The 12671-nt window shown below is 39.6% G+C and overlaps 2 protein-coding genes across 8 annotated transcripts in view; both read right to left on the reverse strand.

The window, feature by feature from the left end:
* The window catches only part of dctn1b (dynactin 1b), a 64824-nt gene extending 54687 nt beyond the window's left edge, over window positions 1–10137 (reverse strand). For 4 of the 7 annotated variants that reach the window (XM_007241557.4, XM_022662519.2, XM_022662517.2 and 1 more), the window contains exon 1: window positions 4174–4665. In XM_007241557.4, coding sequence (XP_007241619.3) covers window positions 4174–4206 — 33 coding nt within the window. In that variant the 5' untranslated portion in view covers window positions 4207–4665. Of the gene's footprint in view, window positions 1–4173; window positions 4666–9996 lie in introns of those variants that run through there. The other 3 variants (XM_022662518.2, XM_007241554.4, XM_007241556.4) reach the window with 2 other exon arrangements.
* Window positions 10138–10812: 675 nt separating this feature from the next.
* LOC103041541 (probable N-acetyltransferase camello) lies at window positions 10813–12490 on the reverse strand. The gene has a single exon (XM_022662516.2). The coding sequence runs from the start codon at window positions 12315–12317 to the stop codon at window positions 11649–11651; it is 669 nt and encodes a 222-aa protein (XP_022518237.2). The 5' UTR covers window positions 12318–12490; the 3' UTR covers window positions 10813–11648.
* Between the last annotated feature and the right edge of the window lie 181 nt (window positions 12491–12671).

Below are 12671 nucleotides of genomic sequence, written 5' to 3' on the forward strand. Positions count from 1 at the left end.
CTATGTTTATATTTGTACCTGTGTCTGTTCCTGTTTTAGTTCCAGTTTCTGTCTGCGTCCCAGTACTCGTTTCCAGTAGTGTCTCAGTTCCTGTCCCCGTCACTGTGCTAGTTTCTGTCCCAGTTAATGTTTTTGTCCCTGTTCCCCTGTCCAGTCCTGTCCTGTCTGCATCCCTGTCTAGTGTCCAGTTCCCTGTCCAGTCTCAGTCTCCTGTCCAGTTCCCCGTCCAGTCTCAGTCTCCTGTCCAGTTCCCCGTCCAGTCTCAGTCTCCTGTCCAGTTCCCCGTCCAGTCTCCGTCACCCGTCCAGTTCCCCGTCCAGTCTCAGTCTCTTGTCCAGTTCCCCGTCCAGTCTCAGTCTCCTGTCCAGTTCCCCGTCCAGTCTCAGTCTCCTGTCCAGTTCCCCGTCCAGTCTCAGTCTCCTGTCCAGTTCCCCGTCCAGTCTCAGTCTCCTGTCCAGTTCCCCGTCCAGTCTCCGTCACCCGTCCAGTTCCCCGTCCAGTCTCAGGCTCCCGTCCAGTCTCAGTCTTTCGTCCAGTCTCTGTCCTCTGTCCTGTCTCCGTTTCAGTCCCCGGTTTCGTCTCGTGTTTTCCCCGGCCTCTCCCCGCCGCCAGCCCCCGGGGTTCGTTTTTACGCGCCTCGGGAGCTGCGCGTTTAGGGGGAGGCTTCTGTCACGCCTGGCCCTGTTTCCTGTCTGTCCTCGTGCCTGTGTTGTCCCACGTGACCCGTGCCCCTGTGTTCTGTCAGTGTTTTTCCACTCACCTGTGTCCATTTGTAGCTCCGCCCCTCATTAGTCAGTCCCCAGGTGTTACCTGTTCTCCTTCCCGCCTTGTGTGTATATTTAAGGATCTTTGTCACTAGTGTTTCTGTCGGTTCTTGTGCGTTTTTACGTCTGTCACGGCTGTGTTATATCCCGTCTGTCTGTTAGGCTCCTGTTTCGCCTGTTTTGGTTTGATTTATGTTTTGGTTTCTGTTCTTTAATAAATGATACTTGCGTTAGCGTCCGCTCTCCTCGTCCAGTCCTTCACACAGCGTTACACAAAGTAAATGTTTGAAACACAGCATTTACTTCTTATACATGATTTTATGAAGTGGCCAAACCTAAGCATCTGCAAGGAAACAAACAAAGCAAATGAGGGAAGAATGAGGGAGATAGAAATAGATTTATTTCTTCTTTTCTTTGTGAACTTCAGGGATCTATTCATAGAACACAGCAGGTCACTGCAGACTGACAGTTACTATACTGAATAAAGACAGACCACTCACAGTGACTCATGCACAGATTTACATCTTGGAACAAAACTATGATCTCTTGAACTACATTGCTGCACTAAATTCATACAAAAAGGGTAAAACACGGGTTATGATGGTGACTCAGCAAAAATGTGATGTGACCATGGAGAAAGAGAGAGAGGGAAAGAGAGAGAGATTGTTTTAATGACCAAGCAGGAATGTGCTTTCACTGCAGGCACTAAATAATTAAGCCCTGTGTGACATAGAATTGTTAAGGATTGGACCTCCATGCTATGGAGCAGCTGCTCTAAAGCTCCTGTAGGGCAGGTTACATGTAGGAATTTTAAAGAATTTCATTACATGTTTTTAGGTTTGAAGTAGCTTCAGCAGGCCTAGTCGGCTATGAAATATTGGCTGTTTGTGAGGAATTAAATCTCTTGGGTGCCGGCCACACTCTTCTCAAACCCAAAGACTTACTGCAACAACATGAGGACATTGAAGCAATATTCAGTTAATCTACAAGCTTAATCTACAAAGTGTGTGAGTGTGTGTTAGAGTATGTTTGTGTGTGTGTGTGCTCTTCTACCCTTTAGGCCACGACATATGAGCATCTAAAAATCCAACAGAAGAGCTCCAGGTAACATGAATAAATTAACATGCATAAACAGCCAAACACCACACAAACACACTCTGGCACACCTTAACCAGTTTAAACTATCAAAACTGTCATTGAACTGAGGCTAAACTCGTAATAAGTAATAAGCAATAAGTGCTTCTTATGTCTAGAACATTAGCCTTAGTCTTAGAGTTTTAGTACGGTTTAACATTTGCTTAAGCCAATGTACACTCCATTCTACAAATAATGACATTTGTAAGTGGATGTTATCTTTAAAAGAGGTTTTACCACTAAAATGCTCATTAGACTGCATGCCTGCCTGCAGCTTCGAGAAATACAGCAGTATTAAATGAGACAATTTTTTCACAACACAATTCAAACCAATCCATATGTGGGTGTACAGACATTCACACAGTCACATATATACACACACTAGGGCCACACATAATATTGTATATTATTTCAGCATGGTCATTTCAATCAGTGCAATACACAAAAGTCACAACGCATGAAATGCAATGTCATGTGATCCAATTTGAACCATACATCATGTCATGCTACAACTTGCTTGATTTTAAAAAATGTCAAAAAATTCTCTTTTTTGTGATTATATCAGGCCAATGTCAATTATTTTATTCCAGTCTTTAATACACACAGGGCATTGTTAAAATAATGAAATGTTACAAGAACAATGTGGAATTCAACATACACACTTAAAAATACATTTTAAAAATAAATTTTTAATCAGATTAGATTAGTTGGTGATATTTTTTTTTTTAATGGCTCCTCACTCTGATTTCATTCACTACACACTGTAATGCCACAAGTCACAGGGCAGGAACTAGTATAGTGTTCCATTACTTTTGCCATGTCATGTTTTTGAGCTAATGATCGCTACACAGACCTGCAGCACATGTGCTTTGGAGTCTTCTGCACTTAATGTGGATGTGAATTGTAACAGAATTGCTTTTCTGTTCACAAGGTACAATTTTAGTCAGATCTGTGCTGTCTACTGTGGATAGTAATGCCTTCCTTCTATAATGTATTACCAGTACACAAGTGACACAGCGGATTAGGTAATGTTAAATGGTTTCACCAATTGTCCTATTCATCTGGCACCCACAATCAGGCCTAATAATGACCAGATAATTAATGTATTCAAACTTTCCCATGAGCACCAGCATGCTTTCTCACTCACAAGATTACACCTCACAACTTAAACAAGTATTCCTAAACTGTCCTCTGAGGTAAAACTTTACAGTGAGTTTACTTACTACTGTCCTATGACTTCTATTGAAACAACCATTATAAAGTTCTTTACGGATCCAGAGCATTGTTCTGGATAAATAGGCCTACATACAGTACCTGGCATTCTGCATTCATAGGCAGCATGCCAATGTTTCACAGCAAAGACACAAATTACACTCCTAAGTAAAGAGCTAAAGATTATTCTTGGATTGGTATGATTTAGGTTCTAGAAAAACTATATATTTTAAGGGTAAATGTGAAAATATAAAGATGACAATATGGTTTTAGTATAACCTTAGCTCCAACATACACTTCAATGTACAAAACTAATGTTCCTTAAGAGCTCAGGGCGTTGGAAGCACGGTTCAATGATAAATATTAATGTAGAACAATTAAGTCTAAATCACATAAATGGTTGTTCTTTTATAGCATCACTTTACTAAAAACTCTTTCCAGGAACCTTCTTTTTGTACACGATAGTGCACAAAATGTCATAAAGAAGATACACATGCACACATGCATGCAAAACACAAAAGACAACCAGACCCAGCTGATGTCCCAGAAAAATTTGTTCAATAGCAAATAAATTCAATAACAGATAATTAATCTTAAACATAGTCCAGTAATGACATCATTGGATGACATCATCATGTGTCATTTCAGTCTGCTTCCGGTCATCCAGCCCAGCTCAGGAAACACACCGCTTGCTGCTATCAGTCCTCAATCACATTAAGTCACAAAAATGTCTGTAATTTAAGCAAATATGGTCACAAATATGTGTATTCTCTAATTTTCTGAGGGAAACAAAAGAGTGATTTTTCTAGTGTCTCACACTACATACCTCAGCACACACTGCACTCACCCAATACAGCAGCAGGTCAATACAGGCACTGCCCAGCTCTACCTCTCCCTCACACACTGCTCACACTACACACCTAACACACAGGTATACCTTTCTTTCTGCTGTATGTGAACAATAGAGAATGTGTCCGGCTATAGACAGGTTATGGATTTTGGCTGAATATTACCCATTAAGCATGAATGAAAGTGAGAGAATGTACAGGTCTGTGTCACTCACCCTGCTGTAAGTGTATCTCTTAGTCTGAGACATGCTGCTCCAGTGTCTCTGTAGTGTCCCTGCCTTCCTTTAAACAGTAATACGGTCTCTTCCTCTCTCCTCCTCTCTCTCTGTTTGCCTACCTCCTCTCTCTTCCATCCCACATCCCTCAGTCTGCTCTATCTCTGTCCATTTATAATGTCTGGCTGGAATTTGCTGTCTAGTTCAGGTCCAGTAGAGAGAAGCCAGGTACAGCAGAGGTCCAGCAGCACTGCCTGATGGCCACCAATCCCAGAGGTGAGCAGGAGAATCAGCCCAGAGCGTCGTGAGCAGGCAAATGTGTGTGTGTGTGTGTGAATGTGTGTGTATGTTTGGGGTGATGTGTCTGTTCAGGTGTGTGTGTGCGTGTGTGAGAGATGTCAAAGTGAAAGGTGCATATTTATATGTACATGTGTATGTGAGTGTGTGTGTGACTGGTGCTGGGGGTGAGTGTGTGTGTGTGTGTGTGGAGGGAGCAATGCAACTGCGCTAGTGTCTGAGCTGCTTTCTGCAGGAGAGCCATAGAGACAGTACTGGGTCCTAAAGCCCTCCAAGCATACAGGAACCAGAGCTGCACAATATATTGAATGCTGATAGTTATTGGAATACTGTCTCTTTTAGTTTTGTTATTGGTGCTGAAATTCAAATATATTTTTTTTATAATTGAAATAAAATAAAACAATATTGCAGAACACTACAATATCCAAATGAGCTTTGGATACTTTCCCTTATCCAATCAAATGAGCCCACTAAACATGAAGTGCTCTAATGAACGAAGGCAGTGTTTTTCATCACTGGTCCTTAGGACTAACTGCCCTGCACCTTTTAGTGTTTTTCCTGCTTCCAATACACCTGATCCCACTGAAACGTGCAAGACAATGGACCACCATGTCCAGGGCTGAGTATAACGTACTCACGTAATTCAAACTGTAGGCAAATTATGTTATTCAAAATAATGCAAGCATGCCACATGTAATTATAGGCAGCATATATCATCCAGGCATTAGATAACTCCTTAAAACTAAAGCCTGGTTGATCTTCTATGGAAGACAAAAGTAGCTGAAATGTTTAAAAGTACTTTCATTTCTGGTATTTTCTAAATTGCAGACAATTATGCTAATTTGTGGAGTTTGTGTTTTTCTACTATGCAGTTTCTTCATAATGTCTAATGTCTGAAGTGGTCAATGTTTAAAGTAGTAAAGATGCCAAATTATGAGTGCAATATAACTAAACTAAAAATAACATATTTTATGAAAGGTGCAGTGTGTGCACTGTTATCACCCACATTTATGCAAAATGATGTTGTGCAGAGTGGCTACAATATTTTATTAGAAAGAATATAATCACAAAAGTGTACCATATTTAAAATTAATTTCCACATCTCTGTCTAATGTTACGTGATAATCACTACTTTATGCAATATAACTGCAACACTGGTATTCTGGCTATTTTGGCTAACTTTAACACAGTTTATATCTTTTTGTTTTCTATATGTGATGAATAGACCAATAGTTGTTCATGCTTGTCCTGCAAAGCTTACATTTGAAAAATTCATTAGTAAAAAAATGTAAAAATTTGCACACATCAGTAAAAACATGCCTATTATAGAGTAACAGAATTCTTATAGCAGACCTAGAGAATATTTGTACAAATTCAGTGGACCAGTTACATCACAGAATTATAAACAGGTTACTGTCAGTTATAGAAAAAGTTGCCGTTTCAGCAAGATCACAGCAACAAGCGAAAAGTGATATGATCTACATGCTCAAAGGTCTAACTCATCCATAAAACACGTTACATGTCTGTGACTGCCATGACTCCTCTCATAGGTTCCTAAAACACCCCAAGTCAATTCATTACATTACATACATTCTTACTTGCGCTAAATTAGAACTTACAAAAGCTATAATAATATTATGTTCCTTAATCAGCTGTTAATGTACACACTCCTCCACTCCTTACAAACCCTATAGAACAGAAGACTGACAGGCCTGAACTTTAAACCTACTATAGCGATAAGGTACTTTTTCTGCTCTATACAAAGCCAAGGGAAGTAGTAGTAATAATATATTGGTTATAACTGAGTTAGCTCCAATGAACAAATAATCCCTACAACAAAGCCATTAACTGTAACACAAAAAAAAACACTCCTAGGGTTCCAAACATTGCAAAACATTGGTGTATTTCTTAATCCTGGTCTCTACTAACTAGCTATGGATATTTTGAAGTAAAAAACATAGCACTTTTGTAAGTCGCTCTGAAGAAGGGCGTCCGCTAATTATCGTAAATGTAAATGTATTAACAATACTCTGTTTTACCGGTAGGAGAACCATGGGGTGGAAGCTAGCACTAATGCTAATTCACAAACACTTCGAAAACCCAAATCATTGCACATTCACTTCTCTACAAAACAGTCAATTTACATCAGTAGTCAGCAAATTAGAACAGATATTAGACTAGAATGAGTGTCACTACACACACACGCACACAACAGTGCAGTGTTTAACTGCAGTGTTGTAAAGGAAATGGGAACTGAATAGTCAGGTAGATCATAATTTTTAAAATGTTAAACAAACTGTATTTTACTAAATACACTTATCCAGAATGTCTTGCTATATTAATTTAAATGTTACTAAGTATTAATTAAGCAGCATTAACATACTTAGTTTGGATCAGGGAGCAAAATTTCCTGATCCATACCAACATCCATAAACCTGCATGTTTTAGGCTTGTTAAATCTCAGGCTTCATAAATTATGAATTATATGATGTTTCTCAGCAACTGTAGAATTCATAAACCATAGAAACAATCAGCCCCAATCTGGACAACATGAACAAATAAAGTATTACGCAAAATTGCATTTTAGGTTTTGAAAGTCTAACATCCCAACCATGTGACACATACTGTAGTAATTACATGAATAAAAGTACAATTTTATTTTGTTATTTACAAGGAAGAGCAGGAAAAATACTGAATAAAATCAAACACACATCATATTCTCACTAACTTTGTCTGATTTTTAATGTACTGACAATGCTTCTTAACAAAGAGCCATTTGGGAGTGAAACGAGACGGCTTCTATTAGTAAGCTGAGCCAACTGATGTGAGTCACTGAAAGGTACCGGAATTCACCACCCCATAGTCATTCATGTTCCCATTCCCAAGAGTGAATGTGTTTAATCGGGCAGGTCTCTTTAAGGCAGAGAGCTGGAGGAAGGCAGCCTCTCTATTCAGTCTCTCTCTTCTTCTGCGGGCCTGTTTCAATGTGACGCAGCTTTAACAAAAAGCTAAAGAGAGAGAGGGAGCAGTGTACACTCTCAGCTGACCAGAGTACGCACATACACACACACACACACACACACACATAGAGGATTAACACTCTTTATGAGCTAAAACTGCACTGCAGCGCTCTTGGCTTGATTCTTTATTTACACATTCTGCACAGAAAGCAAATACTGATGGCTGGAACGTACTCACTATTCACAAGCGGATGGGAGCCACAGCAGGGGAGGAGAATCTATAGCAGCACAAAGCATGTCTGCATTCTGCTTTCTGTCTCTTAGCATATGTGATCGCCAGCAATACCACCACAAAACAAAAAGAAGCTCATTTGCTCTTAGAGATGCACTGTGACTAATGTACATCTACAGTGGGCCTTTTAGACCCTGAACAGCACTTCAGCTGACCCTGTACATAGGCAATTCATCACTCAGATATGCATCTTGGTGACAGGAACTGAGACTTAAACCTGACAACATGAAGACTGAACCAATAGTGAACAAAAAAAAGTGGGGGAGGAGAGGCAAGGAAGAACAATGAGTGAGACAGGCCACTAGGAATAAGACAGTCTGAAAACAAGTGCAGGTATAGCCATTAACAACAGGTGAGTTTCCTAAAATCAGAACCACTGTTAGGCCACTATTTAAACTATCACAGGTTGCAGCATGTCCATAGAATGCAGGAATAGTTGTAGTAGTTATTGCTGAATGTGCACAAAATCTGCTGAACTATCTTTTTGTAATTTGCCTTCAAGACATCTCAGATAACATGGCCATGTGAAGCTTGTGTGGGTTGCACTAGGAACTAGAAGGTTTTGTTCGTGTATTCCATGTTGCCGACATCAGATATGTATGTCAGTGATGGGCCCCACCCATCAGGATCAGTAATGGGACCATGATGGCTCTAGGGGCGGTGCCCTAGCTGAAAGCTGATTGCCCCCTCACTGTTCTTTTGCCAGAAACAATGAGCAGATTATAGGTGGATGCAGTTCCATGCCCAAACACTAGTGGCCCTTATAAGCCAAATAAGAATGTCCATGCATGTATAGGAGAGATGTTTTGAACTGACAGTATTTGTGAAAAAGTAAAAAGGTTTTAAAAAATGAATAAAATGCAGGACACACATGCTGTCATATGCTGTGTGTGTGTTTGAGAGTATTTTGTCTATGTACAGTAAAAACTAATGTAAAATTGGTAAGGAGATTTTTATGGAGTGAAATTTGTGCCAAACGTTTTACACAAAAATACTAAATCTGCAATTAAAATAGCAGATTATATTCATATAGAACCAAAAAATGCAAACAAGAGTTTCCAAGTTTCATATACAGTGCTGTGTAAAGGTTTTAGGCACCAAAGCAAATTACACTAATTCATTTATCTCAACAATATGAGTGTTTTTACCTGAATGGTATTCACCACATATGATTTGAACAGATATTCATACAGTAAAATGTAACAAGGAACTCTTTTTAACTAAGTATGTTATATCCTGTGAGCCAAGCTAAAGAACAAAGTGCAGTTCCAGATTTCTCCTGGATGCCCTAAGCCAGCATGTGTATATGTTTAGTTCCCTCAGCAGCTCACCTAATTTATCAAATTGACCAATTTACCAAACCAGTTGTTAAAATGATGAGAACTAAAAATCACTCTATTAAACTCAGATAAGGAGAGATTAGAAGATGTTTTAAGGAAAACCGTCCAGTAAAAGCTTTTGCATATAACATAATTTTTAAATTACTTTTAAATTACGTTGCCATGAATGAACATAATGTGACTAGTAAAAAAAATATTTGGCCCCTCTATTAACATTGTGGCTCCTTAATGGCCCCTTACTTCCTAGATCCGTCACTGTTGCACACGGAACCTAGATGGGATCCATGTGAGATGAGGGCGGGCTGTACTGTACAAACCCACTCAGAACCTACCTATCTGGCCCACGCTACACCCATATCAAGCCCCATGTGAAACACGCATTAGAATGCTGGCTGGGATTTGTTGTGCTTCACCGCCCTCTTCAGGCTGACTTGGGGATTACAGGTCCAATTCAAAACAGTCAGTTTTAGTGTTTCTACGAGGTAAATAATGAACTAAAAATAATAATAACAACTAAATAAAATAAATATAATTAAACAATTAGTTGTTAAAATATTTTAAATCACATTTAACATGTAATACACATGTTTTTGCTCTGCTGAATAGATGATAGTGTCCAGACAGATGAAAATGCACCTGTCATCTTCAACACTCTAGAGGTAACTACTCTGAATGAAAACAAAAGCTTTTCCAGCGAACAGAAAGAGACTATAAAACCAGAAGGAACCAGTTATAAAAGTACCTTTCAACCCCCTTTTCAAAGACCTGCAAACCCACATATATACGCGTCATTTCTGTAAAGCAGCCCATCAGTCCAGCCACCGCCTTTACCCGGAGCGAACCGCGAGCACCAGCCTCCCCCACAAAACCAGACAATAACACCCCCACAGCACCACAGCGCCGGGGCTCTTCAGAAACATGCTGTATAACTTACCCTCTTATTTCAGGCTCTCTGTCTGTCTGTGTGTTAATATGTGTGTATATGTGTGTAAGTGTACGTGTGCTGATTCCCATATAATGTGGATGTGACTGCTTCCTGAGGCGGCGCTACGTCAGAGCCGGAGTAAACCGAGCCGTGCGCTGACAGTCCGCCCGCTGTGTAAGGATACACACACCCGAACACGAGGTATGAACATGGCAGCTTCAGAGGGGGTTCCAGTGTGTGTGTGGGTGTGTGGGTGTGTGTGAGACCCCATGGGAAATTTGACAATAGTTTTACAATATGATGCATTAAACAGTTGAAATTTTTCAATTTGACATGGGATAAAATATATATGTATTTTCCCTGTGAAATTTGTATTTTGAAATGTTCTTTTAGCTAACAATGAAGTTGAGGTTTTGAACATTTTATATACAAAAATATTTATAATATAATCAAATGTATTAAGTGTGGGAAAACATTTAACTTGCTACTTATCTTGCTTTCCCCTTTTTGCAGCAAAAGTAGTAATCCTGTTTGATAGTGTGCTGTCACCTTTGTAGAAGGTGTAAATTTATGTATAAAACTGGTTTAATATTAACCCTCTATGGCATTGATTATATTTTAGCGTGGAAAAATTAAAAAAAAAATTGAGAATTAGCAGTTATTAGGCAAACATAAATTTCTATTTTGACTTTTGATACAAGCTGACCATTTGAATCAGGTGATTTAAAGCAAGAGTCGCAGTCTTCAGATCCAGAAAGATCAAGTGTATGAGTACTGTAAGAACATGAACAAGCAAATACAATTTCTTACATATTCTTTCACATATACATTTTTTTTATTTATAACAGACTTGTACATCTCATTGTATTGGGCATTGATAGGTCTTGAAACATTGTAATAAAACTAAATAAACAAAAAAAAACACATTGAAAGAAAAAATGTACAGTATGGTATGGTGTGGTGTAATAAAAAAATCTGGTGTGTTGCTTGAGGGCAACATTATGCCATATAGAATTAACACATAACATATATGTACATACATGTTAATTACAAAGCTTATTCCCAACCATAACCTGATATGGTGGATAAGGCGTGGATGGCTGATGAGCTGAAACTGAACTCTGCAGGGTGTTTTACTTCATTTGGGCACTAGATGGGGTGAACAGATTGAAATTGCCTTTGCTTAATTCATGCTAAGTTTCCTGAGCGCAGAAGCCAGATACTGCAATCTCACAATCATTAACACCCACCATGCTGTCCACTGTGGGTAGTAATGAAGTTTATGACATACACACAAGAAACTGTGGATCAAGTGTAAAATGCCTGTAAAACTTTGAAAATGGAGTTTCACATCCATCTGGCACACTCTATGAGGCATTGCTTGAACTCACTATGAGAATGACCAGTGTTGAAAAAGGTTTAACAGTATTTAAAACAAAATTATACTACAGAAGTATTAGGATCATTATTTGAAGACTGTTTAAAGAGTTTAAATTGGGTTGAGTTAACTTTCCACATAAATTGACTGTGAATGACTAAACTTGAATTCCTTGAGTTATAATTGTCTTTTAAGCTGCAATATTAATACTTCATTATACAATAGTTAAATTCTCAGTATCCACACTTGTAGTTTTAATTATGGTGATCATTCTCAGAAATGTCTAGTTTCCAGGCTGCTGCAAATCAAGCATGTACTTGATCACCATGAATTTGGTGATCCAAGAGTATAGCTCTGATGAAGCAAACTCTCTTATCTTCTTGTAACCCATCCTCTCAAACAGCTTCTGAGCATCTGTCTGGACAACTGAAGTGTAAAGCACCACAGCAGGAAGGCCCTGTTTTCTGGCAAAGTCCTCCACAGCACGACACAGTGCTTTACCGATGCCCTGACCCCTGTGGGAGAGCCTCACAGACACCCGCCTGAGCTCCAGAGAGCCCCCGTTCATTTCCATGGGGCGACATGCCACTGTGCCCACCACCCGACCCTGGCTCTCAGCCACCCAGAAGCAGGAGTAGGGCTTCTCCAGGTAGGTCTGACGGATGTTTCTGAAGTCGTTATGCAAACTGTTCTTAATGTAACTGTTGATTATGTGGCAAACTCCCTGTCGGCCTACAGCCAGAAGGAGAGTAACTGCCAGTATGGGCAGAAGAAGGGACTTGGTGCTGGCCAGCAGAGCACAAAACACACACACCAGCAGCACCTGAATGTGCAGCTGCTTCAGCACATGCATGCAGAAGGACCTCAACAGTCCATGCAGACCAAGAGTGAAGATTTCTTTGATGTCTTTTTCATCATTATCCTCATAGCAGCGGATCTGTACCTCAGCCATTGATCTTTAGCTGGACTTCACTTAAAACCAAACCTATACACAAACACAGAGAACCACCAGTTACACTCTGTAATTATTCTCTTCATTGTTGGACATTGTTACGTAGAGCATGTAGAGACATGGGTATATGCATGTTTTAACATGACAACATGCTACGTACATTAATATTACGACAGCATGACTGAGGAAAAAGAGATCATGAATACTGCATTGGCCTGTCTGCAGTCCTGACCTGTCTGTAGTAGAGAATATATGAAGAATATTTCATGGCAAATATGTACTGTTGCACACCTTACAAAGTAGGAAATGCTTCACCATAGCGTTATCATACTATTTTTTTCTCTAAAATGCAGG

Source organism: Astyanax mexicanus, chromosome 7 (genome assembly GCF_023375975.1).
Source record: "Astyanax mexicanus isolate ESR-SI-001 chromosome 7, AstMex3_surface, whole genome shotgun sequence".
NCBI classification, from domain to species: domain Eukaryota; kingdom Metazoa; phylum Chordata; class Actinopteri; order Characiformes; family Acestrorhamphidae; genus Astyanax; species Astyanax mexicanus.